General features: G+C 40.2%; 1 protein-coding gene across 8 annotated transcripts in view; it reads right to left on the bottom strand.

Moving 5' to 3' along the window:
• Window positions 1–20,108, bottom strand: part of AGRN (agrin) — a 653,845-nt gene that overhangs the window by 456,588 nt on the left and 177,149 nt on the right. For 6 of the 8 annotated variants that reach the window (XM_089668391.1, XM_089668395.1, XM_089668392.1 and 3 more), the window contains exon 3: window positions 7,522–7,542. The exons of the other annotated variants lie outside the window; for them this stretch is intronic. In XM_089668391.1, coding sequence (XP_089524517.1) covers window positions 7,522–7,542 — 21 coding nt within the window. The remainder of the gene's footprint in view (window positions 1–7,521; window positions 7,543–20,108) is intronic. 8 annotated transcript variants of the gene reach the window in all.

The following is a 20,108-nucleotide window of genomic DNA, read 5'->3' on the forward strand; positions in this document are numbered from 1 at the left end:
AATCCCAGTAAACAGTGCTAGTGGGAGATCCAAATGGCGTGCTTAAGTTGCTTTACAAAGAACAACAAAAAAACATGCAGGATGGGTTATAGGGTGGTAGGAGAGCGTTCATATTCAAAGTTGGGCTTTTTTACATCAACTGAAAAGGCAAGCAGCAGAGGTCAACCTGTCTTTCAATTTAACAAAAATATCAAAAAAAAGGAGGATAAAATTATTGCATTCGGGTTTCATCAACTCTTGTCTTTTTTGTGACCTATTTGTGATCATTCCTTAAAATGTATCTTATTAATCCGTGCAAACACAGGACTGGATGTTAAAACACCTGAAGAAAAGCCAAGTGGAGATTTTTCCCCTAGCAGGCAATCCAATTACAGGTATCGTTTTGCTAGTGTACTAAAAATGAACACAGCAGCTCCTTTATATCGATGTGGATTCCTCAGCTCCCCTAGTCGAAGTCTTAGTAATCGTTACCCATCGCCAGGCTCTCACCGCACTCCGTAAATAAACTACAAAGTTTTTTTTAACAAGGACAAGAAAATAGACTTTCTACTCCTGAGTAGCGGAATGGCTATTTATTAATGTATTTTTAATAAGGGAGATAAAAAAATGAAGAGCACGTTCAAATATTTGCAGAAAGCCATCTGTATGTGTTTCTCTAGGAGCGATAAACATTTCTCTTTGATGTATCTGTTTTCCCCTCTGCTGCCAACTTGTGTGTATAGGACCCCACAGCCTTTCCTGATTGCATGTGTTGCTTTTCAAACAATCAGATGACACCCAAGCTATCCAGAATGTATTATTCAAATATCTGTGGGCATTCTCCATTATTTTCAGCACAAGAGAACATTCATATTTAATGAGGCCCACAAAAAGAGGCGACGTCAGAGGCAACAGGTTTTTTTTTTCCACTCTCCCTGGGCTCCCGTCCTCTGCAAGGAACAGAGCAGGAGAGGGTAATTATGCTTGGTATCTTTTCCCCACTAGTTTAGGTCCATGAATAAAGCATTAGCCTATTGTCTGCCATGCTAACAGGCAGTACAAAGTGCGTTGAGACCATCGCAATGCTGAGCAGGCCCCCCGATGATGACTTCATAGCTAATCTCCAGTGACGGGAAACTGAATTCAAGCCATGTTTTCCTGTAGGTAAAACAACCACAAAGGACACTATTTTCCTCTTGAGTATTTTAAGATTTCTGTTAATAGTTGCATCACATGTAGCTGAATATTAGGACAAAGAAAAACAAGAATGTTGTCGGTAGCAACCGATCTTAATTTATTGTAAGAGCACAAAAAAAAATGAATGGCAATACCTAAATACCTGGAAAGGGCAACATCCAAATGTACAACCTTAACCATATATGTGCTGCCTATATGTGTAATGTTGACCTAGGCACAGCATGGTTTAGGCAATATAAATGCATGGCCTGTTGAGCCGGATAAGGCTTTAAATACTAAAGTGAACCTGTCACTAAAAGACACAGTCCAAAAAAAAAAAAAAAAAAAAAAAAAAAAAAAAAAGTGGTGCGACATGGGACAACTGTCTTTTAACCCATAGAGAAGAGTCATTAATTGAGGCCAACGGCTTGAGTTCAGCAGCCTTCCACAAAGCATGCCCCCTAACCAACTCCCCCCCTCAAATAATCGGGGTCACCCAATTTGAGAAGTCTATGTAAGGTTTTGCCAAAAGTGGTGCCAAACTAAAATCTGAAGAATCCAAAGTATTTTACTGTTTCAAAAATAGCAACAGCAGTCTACATGTTTCTTGGGCCAAAACCCCACTCCTTCATCAGGGCTTAAGCAATGTATCAAAATGTCTATTGGACTCAAAGCTCTTGCATAAAGATCTCTGAGAGCAGAATAGCCAGTGTGTGATCTTGCCTGCATCAGTGGCAACACGACGAGGGCTAGAAGAGATAAACCCAGTGTGTCGCTCTGTCACTAGACTAAGAAGGATAGCACACTGAGCTTTATATCTTATTTGGCTATTAGCCCAAATGTCCAATCCCCTCCCATCTTAAAAACAACCAAAAACAAGGTTCTAGGCTACTGTGTGGTAGATGTATTATTGAATACAGAGGGTCATATTGATGGGTTAGCCACATATATATTATATGCTTACATATCAGTCAGTTACTGTAGTGTTGCAACTCCTTTGCTCACATGACTTGTGTTTCCACCCCATCCTCTCCCCTAGTTTGAGGTGCGAGGGGATTGGACATTTGAGCTAATAGCCAAACAAGATATAAAAGTCAGTGTGTTATCATTCACACTTTCTTTGACTCTGCAGAAGAGGGTCCGTTCCTCCAAACTCGTAAGCCTTGCGATGCTACGGAGACTTCCCACCACACTGGCTGGGTACCATGGACCTAGAAGCAGTCTCATCTGCATCCTATTATATGCCAATGCATGTCATGTGTTTGTGAGTAGATAACCTCTTTTACACATTTTAAATAAATGGGGTTTTTCTGGTAATGCTCTAGGTTGGTGCGCCCTTTTTTTGTTGTTGTCCATTTCAGTTATGCGAGGACACCCGCAGTCCTGAGAGGGCAGCAAGACCTTTGGCGCCATACCTACTAGCCAGTCAGGTGGTACACATTCTTAGAACTGCACCCAAGCGCAGGAGGTTTCATTTCTGTTACTGATCTAAGAAGGCCCTGCGTACACCCCATGTACCAGAACCTCTCACCCAGCAAACTTGCTTCATGCGCAGAATGTAAATACTGATTTTCCTTTGGGTAACTCAGCTACACCTGTGCACTCCATGATGTAATGTGTGTGCTACAATGAGACAGTGACCTATAGAGAAGCAGGTAGAATGCAATCCCTATACTTGGCTCTGAGTGAACTGTGTGCGGTTTGGTGTTCTATAAGCTCCTATAGTAGCACTAAAAACGCAAATAAAATGATCAGGGAAATATGGAACAGTGAGCATTTCTAAAGGGAAGAATGAAAACCACTGCACTTTGAGGGAAATGGTACAATATTGAATAATGTAGTGTAAAAACAGTACAACAAATGGCCATTCCATCCTTCCTCAGGGCCACAGTTTGTCAATACCTGGAAGTGTGACTAATACCCACTCATACTGTGTGTTCTCTCTAACAGGGACTATATGAACATGCTTGCCTTGCAGTGATCAACTGTTACAACAGCTAACCTAGAAAGCACTCAAGGCTCCAAAAGGGCCATGGCTAAACTCTGTGAATTTCATCAATTGCTCTGGAGATGAACTGAAGGCTGAGGTTGTGGAGAACATGCCGGGATTGAACATGTTCGGATATGAAACCTGCCTACACAAACATGTATGTACACGGTGTACAAACAAAGGGTCACACAGATACAACTGACTGATCTCAGCAGGCTTCTTGGGCTCTGGGGGTTGATAAGAAATGTAGTTCTACCTATATAAGAGCAGAATGTCTGCAGATGTAAAATAATCCCTGCAACTAAAAATGACTGAAAAGGCAGTGAACTTTGATTCTTTTTCTAATGTGTACTAAAAAATAGCAGCTTTACAACTAAATAATTTTTTTTGTATTATATACAAAGCCAATATAGTCAGCCAACTGGTATAATAAAGCAGAATCAGTAGGAATTGATTTGATAGAGATAATTAGGCAATGCAGACCTGTGGTTGCTAAAATACGGTTCTACGTCCTTGGGCAGAGGATAACACATCCATACTGCATCTAACATTGGCCCCAAAGGCTTTCATTTCTTTACAGGATTTTGAAAATCAGTTAAACCCAGCACAGAAAACTAAAGGAAGATTCTAATCCTCCTAGATTGTAAACTCGAAAGAGCAGGGCCCTCGATCCCCTCATGTTTTGCATTGTATTGGTATTGTTCTGTCACATGTTCTGTCCCCCTTTGTAATGTACAGCGCTGAGCGAACTATTGGCGCTTTATAAATACTGTATAGAAATAATAATTGGTTATCATTCATAAAAGATGCATCATCTGAATGACTAGACTCTAACTGACGAAGTATGAAGACTGCCACAAGAAACCTGCAGATGGGGGGGGGGGGGGGGGACTCCCCAAAGGCTGAGAAGAAGGACAGTAAATGCAATCATTTTTATGGCAGATCTCACATTTCATGTAAATGCTAAACTTTGCTGTAGAACTTGGATACAATAACTGCAACATATCTGCCAGAAGAGGGCAGCACAGGGCTTTGCTATGTACATACAATGTTTTGTTATCTGCCTATCCTGCAGTCAAGCCAAATGATAACTTTTATTAACAAAATGTACATTGTCCTAATATACCTGCATTGTCCTAGTGTCCTTTATATCTTAAAGGCTGGGATTTGTTGGGGGGGGGGATCATATCTTTTACCACTTCATTCTTTAAAAAATCAACAAAGAACAAACATTTCTCAGCAAGGAATGAGCTTGTTGGGTGTCCAATTACTATGTTAAAAATGTCCAGCTTGCCATGCCAGTACCCATTTAAACTGAAATATAAAATGTTACCCTTATCTAATTGACATGATTCCACTCAACATTTCAATAAAGAACTGTTAAAAAAACAACCAAACAAAAAAAAGCTACACATTTGAACATCCATCTAGCGTTAGTAATCAGGTTATGTGTGAATCATGGAATTGTGGCAAAAAAGTAATTAATGGTGAGTGATCTAAAGATTTGCTAAGAAAAGAGTATAATGAGATCCAATAAAGTAACCAGTAGAGATGGGCTGGATGTTCGACTCAAACATCGGCCGTTCATGTGTTCGGCGGGCTGTTCGTCCACTGTGCCCCACAATGCACTGCGCTCTCACAGTGCATTGTTATTGGCCAAGGCACTGCACCTGACCACATTTCAGGTGCAATGCTTTGGCCAATCACAGCACAACTGGGCAGAGTTAGCGGTGACTTCACCACTAGCTCCGCCCAATTGTTTACATCTGACCGGCAAATGCCAGACTGCAGCAAGTGCTCCGCAGGTGCGGACGGGTTGTGACAATGGCGGACGCCGTGACTGATGATGGATTTTTTTTTTAAAAAGGGACTTTTCAAACACTATTGTTTTGTTTTTTTATTCAATAAAGGATCTTTTCAAAAGACAGGCCTCTGTTACTAAATCTAACCCTTTAGTGAATGGGTACTCCTTACTCATTCACAAGGTGGGGGGGAAGGGCAGCATCAGGGTGCCTCCTTATTTAAAGGGGTACCCTGATACTAATGAGCTCCCCTGCCCGCAAACCCCCAAAACCACTGGTCCTGGGTTGTGGAGAAGAGACTTGGGGACACTGGGGTTGGGGCGCACGTTCGTCCTCCCCTTTCCTGGTCTGGTAGGAATTTAGGGGGGACCCCATGTGTTTTCCCCATTTTTGGGGGGTGGGGTTCCCCTTAAAAGTCCTACCAGGCCTAAAAGGCCTGGTATGGCTTTTAGGGGGAACCCCATGCACTTTTTTAAATTATTTTTTTACTGTAGGGACCACACGCTGTTTTCTTTATAAAAATGTAATAGAAAAAAATATACAAATAAATTATACATACTGATATATATATATATATATATCAGTCCTGCTGCAGCAGGTTCTATACTTTGTACAGATGTGCAACTTTCCAGGTAGTTTAAGAGGACCCCCCCCCCCCCCCCAGGCATGATATTTAATGAAATTTTTTGGGGGGGTTTTGTTTGTTTGTTTTACTTTAGGCAATGAAAAATGACTGCCCCTTTAAAAAACCCCATACCTCTTCGAGTCCCGTAGACTTGTAATAAAGTGTTACTAAAAACACAGTAAAATCAGTCTGTATATGCAGTAAAGCATGCTTGTTATACTCACTGTGGAACCTAAGGGGTTAATCCTCTGCATTGTGTAAAAAGGCCGTTTAACCCTGACTTTTCTGCCCCTCCTCTTGTTCAAATATTCACGCTGATAAGACAGACTGAACCCGTAGCCCTTCTGCACATGCTCAGTTTGGTGTGTTTTGCTAGAGAGTTTTTTTTTCCTTAAATTGGCCCTGTGCTGATGACATGCACAGGGCCAATCAGCACTGTCAAGGCAGAGGTCAGGGGTTTTGCATCCTCCTAGAGCAGAAAGAAAACTGCTACAAGCTTTAACATGTGCTCTGCTGGACACTGATAGAAGTCACAAGACTGCTCTAACTGCTGGTGGGAAAAGGTATTTAGCAGTTTATATTTACAAACAAAATTGCATTTCCATGCTCTATGGAGCACTAGATATAGTGGATGCGGGTCTTGGGTTTAGCAACACTTTAAGTGATAGGAAATCCAACATTTGCAGTTGTCACCAGTACACAAAGTGAGGGTAAACCTTCTAAGGAATCTTGGGCTGGCCATACATTATACAATTTTATTGTACAATTTTCCTTTAAATTTACCAAAACCATATATGAGGTCAAACCTAAACAATTTCAATTTGGGCCCTTGCACTACATAGTTGAAAGTAAATCTAAAGGAAATCGACCAAGAAAATTGCATAATGTATGGCGAGCTTGAGTTCCAGTAACTACTGTCCAAAGTTGGACAGATGTGGATATCTTAGTCTCACAAGTTGAAAGAGAGAAATAACTCGCTTCCCTCATCCAAGCTAAACAGGTTGGATGGACGAATCTCCCCTGCCAGTTATTGTATTTAAACTGCCAGAACAGACTACAGATTGGATGTAATCACTGTTCGCCGACAATTTTCCACCCCACTGCTTTGATTTTGCAATCCAAGTCTATGAAGCTAATTTCCTCAGATTCATACAAGTATGGCTAGTATAGGAGGGAATTTATCTTCCCCTTGCAGAGGTTTCTTTGCATTTTCTGTTGTATGCCTAAAACAGGAATGAAAGGTTAATATTCCCACTGGGATACCAAAAGTAAAAAAATAAACTGATAGGGTTTTAACCCATGCCTACTCTATTCAAAACTAAAGTGGTGGTGGAATTTGTCATCTACTGAAAAATTAAATACAAATCAAGGATCTTGCTGAGATTGTGATAACAGGACTTATCGTGAGCTCAGTTTTAAACATGGAGGCAGCCAATTAATAGCAACCACAAGAATTCCACGGCATCTCAGGAGCTAAATTTTGATCCTCCTGAATTTCTTATCAATGTCATGCCAGGGGAGAGGAAAAGTTACAAGAATATGCAAATTACAATTTAAAAAGGAAGATTGCTATAAAAATACACTCCTCCCCCAGTAAATTAGTAAGGATTTTCTTGCCCGAAGGGCATCTAATATTTTAGCGGTCTACCATGGGACGCTCTGTATGAGCATGTTAGATTATAATTGCCGTAGCAGGAGTTCTTTTGTGAACATAATTGTTTGCCTTCTTATTTTATTATCTCTATAATAAATAATTTGTTTTTCTTGGCAATGCATTGATCTGATTGCAGAATTCTTTTGTGGCACAAAGCAAAACAGACCAGGAAGATCCATCATTTGTAGAATGGAGGTAAACATGAATGAGTCGGCACATTAAATGCAGCATCATGAAACAGATGAGGTGGTGAAGAATGAGCACATGAGATGCAGAGTGACAGCCCATTACTTACCGGCACTAAGCCTCCTGTGCTCTACAGAAAGCAGGTGCATTAAGAAGAAGAGGAGAAGAAAAAGTTAGTTTAGTAGCAAATATAAGCCATACAAGCAAGGCACACATATATCAATTTTCAAAGCCATCTGTCATTGTGACGCTGCAGAGATTGCATTGGTTGGCCACTACACCCAGTCCAAAGATCTTGTGCTAAATAAAGAAAGGTGGAGAGCTGAGCTAGACCCACATAGAGGTCAGCATGAAACCTTCCCAACCTGGAAATGTCACTTACATCAGTCTTGACTTGATCAGATAAACACAGATATGGACCATGCACTAATCTCTCCGGTAAGGAGTTAAAGACATCCCCCTTAACTGCTAATCTCTTGTCTACACTGTGCCTAAATTTGGTATTGTAAAAGACCACTGAAATGCTTTCATGTCTTCCTCACTGGCCTGCCTCGCCACAGGCTATCCCCGCTTCAGTCGATCCTGAATACGGCTGCCAGACTCATCCACCTTACCAACCGCTCCATCTCCGTCACCCCCCTCTGCCAATCCCTCCACTGGCTTCCGATTGCGCAACGGATCAAATTCAAAATCCTAACGCTGATGTACAAAGCTGTCCATCATACTGCCCCGAACTACATCACTGACCTAATACCCAAGTACCGCCCAGCACGCACACTCCACTCCTCACAAGACCTCCTTCTCTCTAGTTCCCTGGTCTCCTCCTCCCATGCCCGCCTCTAGGACTTCTCCAGGGTGTCACCCATCCTCTGGAACTCCCTGCCCCAACCCATCAGATTATCACCTACTCTCCTCTCCTTTAGGCACACCCTGAAAACCCATCTCTTCAGGGAAGCCTACCCCACCCCCTGCTAACTTGCCAACCTCCTCCACTCTTCCTACCACTCCATCCCCCACAGCTATACCCTCCTGTGCCACCATCCCCTCCCTCCTAGATTGTAAGCTCGAAAGAGCAGGGCCCTCGATCCCCTCATGTTTTGCATTGTATTGGTATTGTTCTGTCACATGTTCTGTCCCACTTTGTAATGTACAGCGCTGAGCGAACTATTGGCTCTTTATAAATACTGTATAATAATAATATAATAATAATGTCTTCAAAAACACGGTGCAAGAGCCCCCACAGCCAATTATCAGAGCAAATGCCCTGCAAAAAGGGATAACTGAAGCTATAGCAGCTTGTGCCTGGAAGCAGAGGAAGCCCAGTTGAGTTCTGGAAGAAAAAGAGATCCACTGGCACAAACAAGTTAATTTCAACCACATGATGTGACATTCAACCACATCAGCTCTCTTGGGAGACTGACCACCAAGGTTAACAGCTGGTGTTAGTGGTAATATATAGGCTACAGGTCACTACTGTTGAAAGGGACTCATATTGGGGATAATATGATAAAGGGAGGTATACCAAGTCTACTATTTACTGTAGGAGTGCCATATAGACTGATGGTCACAGAGAGGTCACCAACAAGTCAGTAAGTTACAGGGCTCTATCAAAATTCTACAGTGGGGCTCTGTGACTTGTACTTATGGCTTTAGGCTCGACATTTCATTATGTGATCTCGGATGAACAGTATGGCTCAGCTTGCCTGAACCTCCTTTTTAATCACATGATCAAATGCCATGATATTGCTCATGTGACATACTACCATGGGATCCCAGAACTGTGTGCTTTCCATGCTATCCAGGTATATCACAGTGTTAGCAATGGGGGGGATGCTCTTATCTCACATTTGATTTGTTTGATTTGATTCTCTTATTTCACTTTTGATTTGTTTTGAAGATAATTACTAGGAGACAAATAAAATTGATTACTAATGTTGCCAGCTGCTCGGTTTACTGACTTTTCAGATTGCAGCCAGCAGTGGGGCCACAGTAAAGGGGATCTAGGCGACCAAGTTATATGCAACATTTGCCTGGTGCAAAGGATCAATGGCAAAATGAAAATTAAGAGACCATGTACAGGAAACACATTTTCCTTTTGCCCTATTAAAATTATATTTTTCATATATAAATGGAGTATGATTTTCTGGAACATTATTTCCTTACTCACCCATCTATATGAATTGGACTACAAGAAAGTGTACTTTCATGATGACCATCATTTTGGTATTGATAGTGCATTGATGTACAACTTGCTGGAACAGTTCTTGGGTATTATGACGGTGGAATTGGGGCTAGCATGTTCTGCCAGATTATCAACAGTGTGGTGAATTTGTAAATCATGCTATGGCATGCTAAGCTGCCATCCGAACGTTCTACTTTCACACATCCTTAGGCAGTGACCCTTTATTACAATAACTAGAAAAAGGTCTCCTTGTGTGTACAGTTTACAGTTTTCCACTCCATAGTCCATGTTGAAAATTACTTGTCCTCTTCATAGGCAACGTGCAAAGGGGCATTAGCAAGACCAGCTCCCTCTCAATATTTAAACTGTGAAAAACAGGGGCTGTCATAGGATGAGTGGCGGCTGCCATAAGCTTCTTTTCACTGAAATCAAGTCGTAGAAGACTTTGTTTATAGTGAAGGAGTGCAGACTGTAGCAAACCCTCTATCTCAAAGGCCGCCAACCTGTACTGCTCTGAAGATGCGCCAACTCCCAGAGATAAAGATTTAATAAATAGGGAAAAGATCAAATTGCAAAGAAAAGTAACTCAAGGTAACCAATCATTTTTTTTCTGTAAATTTAAATCTGGTTGGCTGCTTTGGATTACCGCACCTTTTTTTCACAGTCAATGTCAGAATTTCTTCATACATCAGAGTCCCATTCAAAGCCTCCATACATCACAGCCCCCATTACATCAGCGTGCCCCCTTTACATGTTTGCAGCCCCCCTTACATCAGAGTCCTCATTAGAGTTCCCCCCTTACATAGGAGTCCTCTCTTACATCAAAGAGTCGGATAAACTGTAATGGGCCATAGTTTGGAGACCCCTGGTCCACATTAAGATCAAGTTCTTTGTTTCTTCCCACTGCAATATCCCTGCATTATTAGAAAGTCACCACAGAAGTCAAAAGTGAATTTTGTTTAGTTTTATGTTATACTTATGTGTTTTATGTCTGGAGTTTTATTGTTTGGTAACAGAATCCTTTCTTCCTGCTCATGATGAGCCAAGTAGAAGATTTTTGCTAGAATGCAGACTAAGTAGGAATGACCTCCACATTGATGTTTCCAACAAACACACTGCTTCTGGTTTTCAAACTAAGCTGCAACTCAATCCTATTCTCCTGGGTCACACTGCCTCCCCCACCTTCCTCCTCCTAATTTGTCCTATTGTCAGGTCGTCTAAGGACACTCACATTTATTTTCATGGCAATGTACTTTATATGAATATATCTGAAGAGAGCAATGGATCCAAACATACTGTATTATGTAACTCCATCCAGTGTGAAGTCTGGACATTCACGGCTTCCTACGGTATGCAGGGTCAGCCATTATATTACCACAGAGGTCCCACAACAAATATTTTACATGTTTTGCAAATTGAATTCTACAAATGTCATTACTTAAATGATAATTACATTTATTTTACAGTTTTAGAATACTGGCAGACAACATATTTTTTTATTTTAATGCATACGCATACTGACCAGGTCCCACAAAAGTACTTCTGGTAGCTACAGCTGTACTAGTACTAAAAATGGGCAAAAAGAGGAACTCCTTCCTACGCTGTGCTCACCTGTTAGTTAACATTGCCTTGGCAAAGTATAAGTTTCCTTACAGCTAATGTGGATGAAAAAAGTGCCACATGCTTCTAAGTACATTCACTTGTATTTTCAGATAAGTATGAGAGCATCTGGTTACTTCAAGCTGGTTTTGCATTCCCATTGCACACTGTATTGGCAGAAAACCAGTTCTGACATGAATACATGCCCATGTGCACAGGATCTTAAAAGAGACGTATGTGTATAACCAGTTCAGACATGAATACATGCCCATGTGCGCAGGATCTTAAAAGAGACGTATGGGTATAACCAGTTCTGACATGAATACATGCCCATGTGCGCAGGATCTTAAAAGAGACGTATGTGTATAACCAGTTCTGACATGAATACATGCCCATGTGCGCAGGATCTTAAAAGAGACGTATGTGTATAACCAGTTCTGACATGAATACATGCCCATGTGCGCAGGATCTTAAAAGAGATGTATGTGTATAACCTGTTCTTACATGAATACATGCCCATGTGCGCAGGATCTTAAAAGAGATGTATGGGTATAACCAGTTCTGACATGAATACATGCCCATGTGCGCAGGATCTTAAAAGAGATGTATGGGTATATAAAACAAAACAAACATACTTAGTCACCTCCATGCTGCAGCAACAGTCTGATGCTACAGCTGTCCCCGACTCAAAGTCTGACTACTGAGCAATCACATGACCACTGATCACTCAGCTCTTTATCTTCTTGGAGAGAAAAGCAGTGACTGACAGTCACCGCTCTCCATTCTACCCCTCCAGAGTTCACTGGAGCACCAGGCTGGAGAAGGGGCAAGAGCAGCTGGCTTTGGCTCTCACCCATGAGCATCAATCAGGCAGATGGGTGGATGAAAATATGGTATGAATCCTTCCACTTTATACTTATTCTGGGTCACAGGAGAGCAAAAGTAAGTGCACTCCTGTGACCCACGAGAGAAATATGGCTGAAGAAAACTTTGGCCATGCTTCTCTTTTAAGCTTTCAAAAGATGGGCTCTTACATCTTAAAGGGCACTTTTTACTATTCCCCCATAAACTAATCTTGAAACAAACCCAGGCTCAACTGTTAAGTGAAAGCATGACAATCCTTCTGGAAAGGGTAAATAAAAAGAGCTGAAATGCTTATCTTTCCTGGAGAAAATGCTCGATTTTACCTCTAGTGCTACTCAGATAATCAGAAGCCTAGGCATATGGTCACATGATCCCTTTGCTGAAGGGGAGGATTAGTCAGTCTTTTGCTTTAATGGAGATCAAATGAACAGAATACACTTTGGTTGTGTAAGCAACACTGAAAGATGCCTGGAGTAGTATTTCACCACTAAGATAAGTATTTCAACTCCTGTGTTGCAGTTGTATTTATCATCCCCCTATAAAGGCTGTTCACAAAGATTTCAATGAATGTTTGAGTATAGGTTCAATTTAAAGAATCCATTTTGGATGAATATGCAAATCATACATATTCTAAATATACTTGACAAATTCTCACGTGCCATAATATAAAGATAATTCAATTGGCATTGATCACAATAATAGATTGAATAAAATGAAGAATAAAGTATTGATAAAGGACTGCTACAGATATACAAGCGCTTCATTTGTATGAGGAATAGGGTCCAACTACTATATTTCCAATATGAAAATTAAAAAAAATATGTATACATGTTCCGTAACATTACTAATAATAATCTTGTAGAGAAGTAAAGAGTTCCCAATGTTCATGGTGGAGCTCAGTCATTGGCAATTAATGTCCACATTTTAAAGAGTATCATAGCAACTGGGCTTTTCATGTGGTGAATTGGCACTCTCATGCGAGGCTTACCAATGGACGTCACCGTGTAAAGCCACAGACAATGGCAGCCTCCTAAAAGATGCATGGCACAGAATAATTCCATTAACCTTAAAAAAGTAGCAGGAACTGTGGAGAAGAGCTAAGAAAAGAAATATTGAGTGTAACATTCGCAGCAGGAGTCTGGGAATTCCCCCACTTGCTTTATTTATTTCCCCAAGAGATTAGCATTTCTACCCTTAACTGTCCGTGTTTTATTCCGCTCTGATTTGATTTTATTTTTCACTTGAATGAAGTCAAATGGTTTCATTTGCATAGCTAGCCTGGAAATTGCTGCTAGTTCTGAGGGGTCATCCTATTGTCAGAGTACCAAGGAACCGGCCAGCCCTTCAAGGTATGGCTGTAGGTGAGCGCTGGTTCTAGATATACTTTCTTCATATGCTTTTTGCCTTTTATGGTGTTAAATTATATATTTTATTACTGCAATGTTTAGATATAAACCCTAAACATACAACATATCATTTTGGTTACAGGCAGCACAGTGGCATAATGGTTAGCACTTCCACCTGGCAGTACTAGGGTCTTTGGTTCGAATCCCAACCATGGCACCACCTGCCTGGAGTTCTGCATGTTCTCCCTGTGCAGGTTTCCTCCGAATTCTCCGGTTTCCTCCTACACTCCAAAAATAAGCTGGTAGGTGGATTGGATCCTGTCTAAATTGGCCCTAGTATGTGTATGTATGAATGTGAGTTAGGGACCTTAGATTGTATGCCTCTTGAGGGTTATATATGTGTTTTATATATATATATATATATATATATATATATATATATATATATATATGTGTGTGTGTGCTGCTGATCCCCTGTAGCTTCTTTGCAGCCATTTACGGTCTACAACAGACAAAGACATTTTTCACGGTAGTGTTCCCTATGGTGACAATGCCTGTGTAATGTATGTTGAAGCACCCACTTGTAGTCTTCCTACAAGACTGTGAGACTGTCTGACTAGGTGACAGTGCAGGAGGTCAACTGGGAGACAAGGACAGAGCTTTGTCTCCCTCTAACAGGAAATATCTGTAAAATACCTTCATGGCAGGATCACTAAATATTATTTTATTGAAAGATGAAGATTAAAAACTATTAAAAATGATAACACATTAGTGTTTATAGGAAATGTAGTGATTGGGGTTACATATACATTAAAGCGATTATGATGTGACGTGACATTAAAATGTTACATGCATTTACAATATCTTATAGATATACAGATATGTAGATTTTCCTTCTAGTGGCTATCATGATTTAATAACACTGAGATAAATAATCCCGAACTGATAGACATGCTTTGATACACTGGAACAGTAGAATTCACCCACTGGCCAATACAACAAACCAGGAAGAAGAGTCTGCTCACAGAATGAGAAAATATCTCTCTCTTCATATACATAGTTAAAACTATACACAGAAATAAGCTTCATGCACTGATCATTTGCATTATGCCGGAGCACTTAAAAGGGTTTTTTTTAGCTTGACTGTTTAAAAAAATATATATAACGTCCATTGCGGCATCATTTAATGGTCTCTTTAAAAGTTATGCCATCATTCACACAACAAACACTGACACAAAACTACTAGTACATCAATGATGACCTCAAAACTCCTTTCTCAGAGAGCTAAAATAAAACCAAAATCAAACATGTAATAATAATATCAGCCACTTGGTGGCATTAGTTAAGTTAAATCTATAGAAAACCAGCAAGTAATTGAGATGACATAAAAGAGAAGAGGATACACAGGAGCATCCAGATACACAAAATGCTCAGGGTTTGCTCCTTACAAAATAACATGAGACATGAAAATATTTGATCAAAGGGGGTTCATAAAAAAAAAAATCAGCATTAGACTGTAAATAGACATCTACCCTTCTCTATATTGAATTGGAATGTAAAGGAACAGAAGCCTCTCTGAGACACTATCCTGGGTGCAAATACTGCAGGGTGACCACCAATGAACATAAAGCAAACTGTAAACAATGGATTTCCCACCTTTCTGCATTCAACATACCAAGCAGCCAACTATGGCAATCCATTGTTCACTATTACATAGACTGATGAATAATACAGACATAAAAAAAAAACACTAAATACACATAATAGTAAATAAAGTTTCTGCAATTTATTTTATGATTGCAGAACTATTGTCCTACTTCTTTTCTCTTTCATTGGAAATGCCAGTGGAGACTTTGGACTGTCTTAAAGTGATATTAAATCCTATTTTCGATGCTGATGGCAGTTCTGATTTTTTTTCTAAAGCTCCTGCATTATTAGTCTTCTAATCGATTTCACCAGGGACTGACATCCCTGGTCATGAATTCCATTTTAACTAGTGGTGCATTGAAATGAAAATTCTGGTGCCGAAACTGAAAATTCAGGATACAATTGGCTAAAAATCGAAACCAAACCTGAAATGGACAGTTTTTCTTTTTCTTTTTTTTAATTTAAATTAATGTGGATGGTGTTTTTGCATTGAAGTCACTAGGGGGCGGTTTTGCATTGAGGTTAACCAGAAGCAATTTTGCATTAAAGTTAATGGGATGAGGTTTTGCATTGAGGTTAATGGACGTGATTTTGCATTGATGTCACTAGGGGGGCACTTGTGCATTAAAGTCTATGGGACTCGACTTTGCATTAGAGCCTATAGGACATTACTGCAGTGAAGTCACTAGGGGCGTTTTTGCATTGAAATTTATAAGACGCAGCTGGTTATCATCGGCACCTTTATTTTCTACCGGCAAAACGCGGATAACCCTCTTTTTGGGCGAAAACTAGCTCCTTGACTTGCAGGGTTCTGTAGAGGAGCCGGAACCATTGTTATGTGCATGCTCACAGTATATCTGTCACTGCTGCCTGTGTTAGGCATGCATAATAGAAATAATATGGTGCCAACATGTATACACGATGGTGCTAGGAATGATGGAACCTGTAGTCCAGAGGAGGGAATCAGGAGATTTTTTTTTTTTTTACATTCAGAGTGGACACTCATCGACGAAAAGTTTGGGGGAAGCCACAAGAAGAAAGATGGAGTTTGCATCACTTACACGAAGAACATTGAATTGTTTAGTGGCAGTTTGGCAAACAATCATTGTCAAGTGATTAATAGGGTGAGAGGGCAGTATCTGTGATAAAAGATAAGTTGAGGCTTTGGTAATACTAACTATACATTCACTAAATAGAGGGCAGTGACTCAGTACAGTGACTCACAGAATGGCCCAAGGACTTCCCAGAACTGTAAAGAATTGCAGAGTCATTCATTCATTATTTTCTGCTATTTAATTTCAGCATCAGTCACTACAAAGAAAGCAAACCTGTGTATGTGTGGGAAAGAGGGAAATGGCTTGTCCATGTACTTCACATTCTTTACACTAATTCCAATTCTTAAAAAATAAAAAGTCCACTTACAATATATTTTATCAATTTATGCCAAAATGTTGTTTCTTAACCAAGGTTATAAAATCATGACCATGCATGCTCCAAAATTCCCCCTTGGCTATAGGTGATTTACTCTCACTAACCTTCACAGTGCTGAGCCTATTTACTCACATAGAAACAAATAAACTGTACCTAAAGGTTTTTTACTTGATTTTAGTTTTGGATGGCATGGAGGGAATAGACTGTCCATCAAATTTTTATTGCTCTTTTTGTCTTGCTGGTCACTGTCACTGAGAGAAAAAGTGATGGGAAATCCCCAATTTTATAGTTCTCACCAGAAAAATAGGAGAGTGTATATCCACCAATGGTGTCAAATGTTCCAGTGACAACTGTCTAGAATGATAATTTCCCTTCACTTTGGACATATTTCCTCTCATTTCCTGTTGGGACTTCAGAAAAGAAAGTGAAGGGAAACCATCCCAGTAGGGCACAGATGGCAAAAGATAGCCTAAGTTTTTAACCTTCCTCTACTCTGACCAAAACATTTGTAGCCATATTAGGTCAACAATATCATGTGCACCCCCCCCTCTTTGTTTAGGTGTCGCTGAGGATCAGGGAATCCCCTGCTTGCAGCTGATTGGCTGGGCACTGGCAGCTGCCTTTCGTTTTGCCGAACACAGGTTTTGACTGAACGCATAGACGAACTCAAGCTCATCCTTAATACACATGCTTTAAAAAACATGTCTTGGTGGAATAAAAAATAAAACTTGGGCAAATGTGTAAAACATACTGATTTTTTCTTTATTACTCTTCCCAGATACCTACTGTAAATCACAAATTAAACTCCAGTTTATCATCAGAGGAAATCGTGACAAACACGACAATCCATCAAGTTCATAAAGCTGCAAAGCCATCATAGCCATTTCCCACACACCCAATGCTGTTTGGAAAATGGAAACCGTACTTCCATACCACGGACTGCTCAACTCTGGCTATTCACAGGACTAAAAAAGAGCCAGCATTACCTAGCCCAAGGGAACATAAAGCTATGGTGTAACTATCTAGTGCAGCCATTCTCAACCAGAGTTCCATCAGTAGTTACTAGGGGTTTCTTGAGCTTTGGCTGATTGGCCTCCCATTCAATGGTGCTTGATACTTCTTGAGCCAGTTACCTGACACCAATAATCTTTTTGACTGTAAAAGTGGCCTGCTGACCACCACTGTAAAGCCTTGTAAACAAGTTGAAAATATCAGATGAATGATCGTCCTGTTTTTTTTTGTGTGTATGCTGGTCTTAAATCGAAATTGAAGAGGTTACTAAAGTTACAAAAATTCCTGTACGAAACAATACAAATTTGGAAGTGATGTAATGCACTGTATTGTATAGTAATGTATTCTTTCGATGAACACTGTACTAACTAAACAAAAATCGTTCATTCTGGTATCATACGAGGAAAATTTTAGTGGTTGTCCCTTTGGATAAGTTCACCTGAACTGTTGTGACCGGCTCTTGAAAGCTGTGGACTGACGATCAGATTATCGGACGACCGCTCCAAAAGCGTTATTTTTAATCCAATTTTTTCATCGTGTGTACTAGGCTTAAGGACACTTCCCACTGGTCACAAATGTAATGGGTATTTTTCCCACAGACCTCTAATAAATTGGTTTTCACAGGGGATCCCTGAGACCTGATAATTATTTCAAGGGTTTTTCAGGGTTTAACCTCCCTAGCGGTATTCCCGAGTGTAGCTCGGGGTAAAATGTCTGTACCAAAAGCGGTAACCCCGAGCTACACTCGGGCTTACCATGCGGCGCTGCATAGGGAGTCCTTGCAGCACTTACCTTGTCCTTCGCTCCCGCGATGTGTCCCCTGCAGTGTCCCCTGCAGCGTCCCCGGCCATCTCCTCCGGCTGATGCCGGCATCCGGCTTCTGTGTTCCGGTCCCTGTGACGTCGGGACGTACGGGCGCCGCCGGCAGCGGGAAATTTGTAAATTTAAAAAAAATTTCATTTTTTTCAAAACAATTTTACATAGTAAAACATTGCTGTTTCAAACCATTTCACATACATTTTGTCCTGAGTGCTTTGTCCTGTCCCCTGTCTGCATTGTGACTGTTCTTTCTGCCTGGAAACTTAGAAAAGTCCATGGCGTCCAAAAAGTGTCCCTTTAGGTCAAAAGCGGGTTTAGATCAGCTAAAGAACAGCGATAGTAAATCAGAACCACTTGCAGAATTGAGTGATGATTCGTGGGGAAATTCGTCATCAGACACTGAAAACAATTTTGTGACTTTGCTCAGCGATGTGCGAACTTGGCGCTATATTTCAAATTTCAGTGTTTTTGGTTTGATTATATTATTGAATTAAATTTATTATTATATTATTATTTTTTACGATTATTTATTAAATTATAATTTATGATTTTGTGTTTCAAATTTTATCATACCTGGGATGTTTACTAGACTCTTGTTCGGGCAGATTTCAGTGAGTTATTCCTAAATATTACAGCCTACAATAAAAAAACTACATATTTCCATGCAAAATAATGGTACTGCTTTCAGCACCAAAAATCTGAAATAATCATACCGCTAGGGAGGTTAAAATGGTTGAGAAAGGCAGACCTAGGGGCATTCATGATTCTTCTTGGTGTCTAACTCACTTCTTCTATGCTACAAGCCTCTCTGGCCACAAGGATAGTCACAACCCTTTAATTTGGTGTGTGGGCCTTAATAAAGTCAGATTTGACCGCAGCTGGAATGGAGGGAGGGCACCTCTCATTCTGCACCATGGTTTAAGGGGAGGACAAAGCTTCTGCAAATGTCCAGAGCATAAAAAACTGCCATTTATTGAACATGAACAATATGCTTCATGTATTGGCTACAAAAATAATAACACCCATCCCAGGGCAGCCAAACAAATATTTCCAGTGATTCTCCATCTATGATTATTAGTAAAAAATGTAATCCGGTCTAATTATGGCAGCAACTGACAATTCTTATTTCAGATAACTGAATATATCAGCCTGCCTGTATACTGCAACCAGTCAGCCGTATGTTTTCTTTTAGTTTAACTGATTTCTATTGTCAAACACTATATCAAACTGCATACAGTAAGTGCACACTCATTAAAATATACAATGTAAGGATCATTTATTTATATTACCTACTCTTGTAAGGAAATGCATAAGAGCTCTAGCCATGCCTGGCAGAAAAAATTCCACACCAGTATGAATCCACTTTCAGAAATATTCCAGAACATTTTGGAATAGATAATTTTATGTCCTTGGAAACGGAATTAATAAATCAACACGTTACAGTGAGATGTGCTATAATGCACACAGCTTGCCACTGTAGAGTGTGTTCCTCTATAATGGGTTCTGAGATAGAACAACAACCTTTTTATCAAACTACCAAACACTGTGAAAGACACAGAAAGATAGGAAGGAACAGGGAAATGCGATCAGTAACAAGAACAAAAATGATGGCCCATTATCTAATGTCGAAAACACATTGTGCATTGTATATTTAGGAAAGAACATTTCTTTTGTGCAAGACTTCTCAGGAAACAGGAAAGTATTAAGAACCCATTTAATCTACATGTAAGCAAAAGGAACAAATCTGTCACGAGTAAAATGCTGGGAATTGTCACTGCTGATCTCCTGAAATGCTAG

Source organism: Staurois parvus, unplaced genomic scaffold, assembly GCF_062004578.1.
Source record: "Staurois parvus isolate SC_StPar_1 unplaced genomic scaffold, SC_StPar_1.0 ptg000057l, whole genome shotgun sequence".
NCBI classification, from domain to species: domain Eukaryota; kingdom Metazoa; phylum Chordata; class Amphibia; order Anura; family Ranidae; genus Staurois; species Staurois parvus.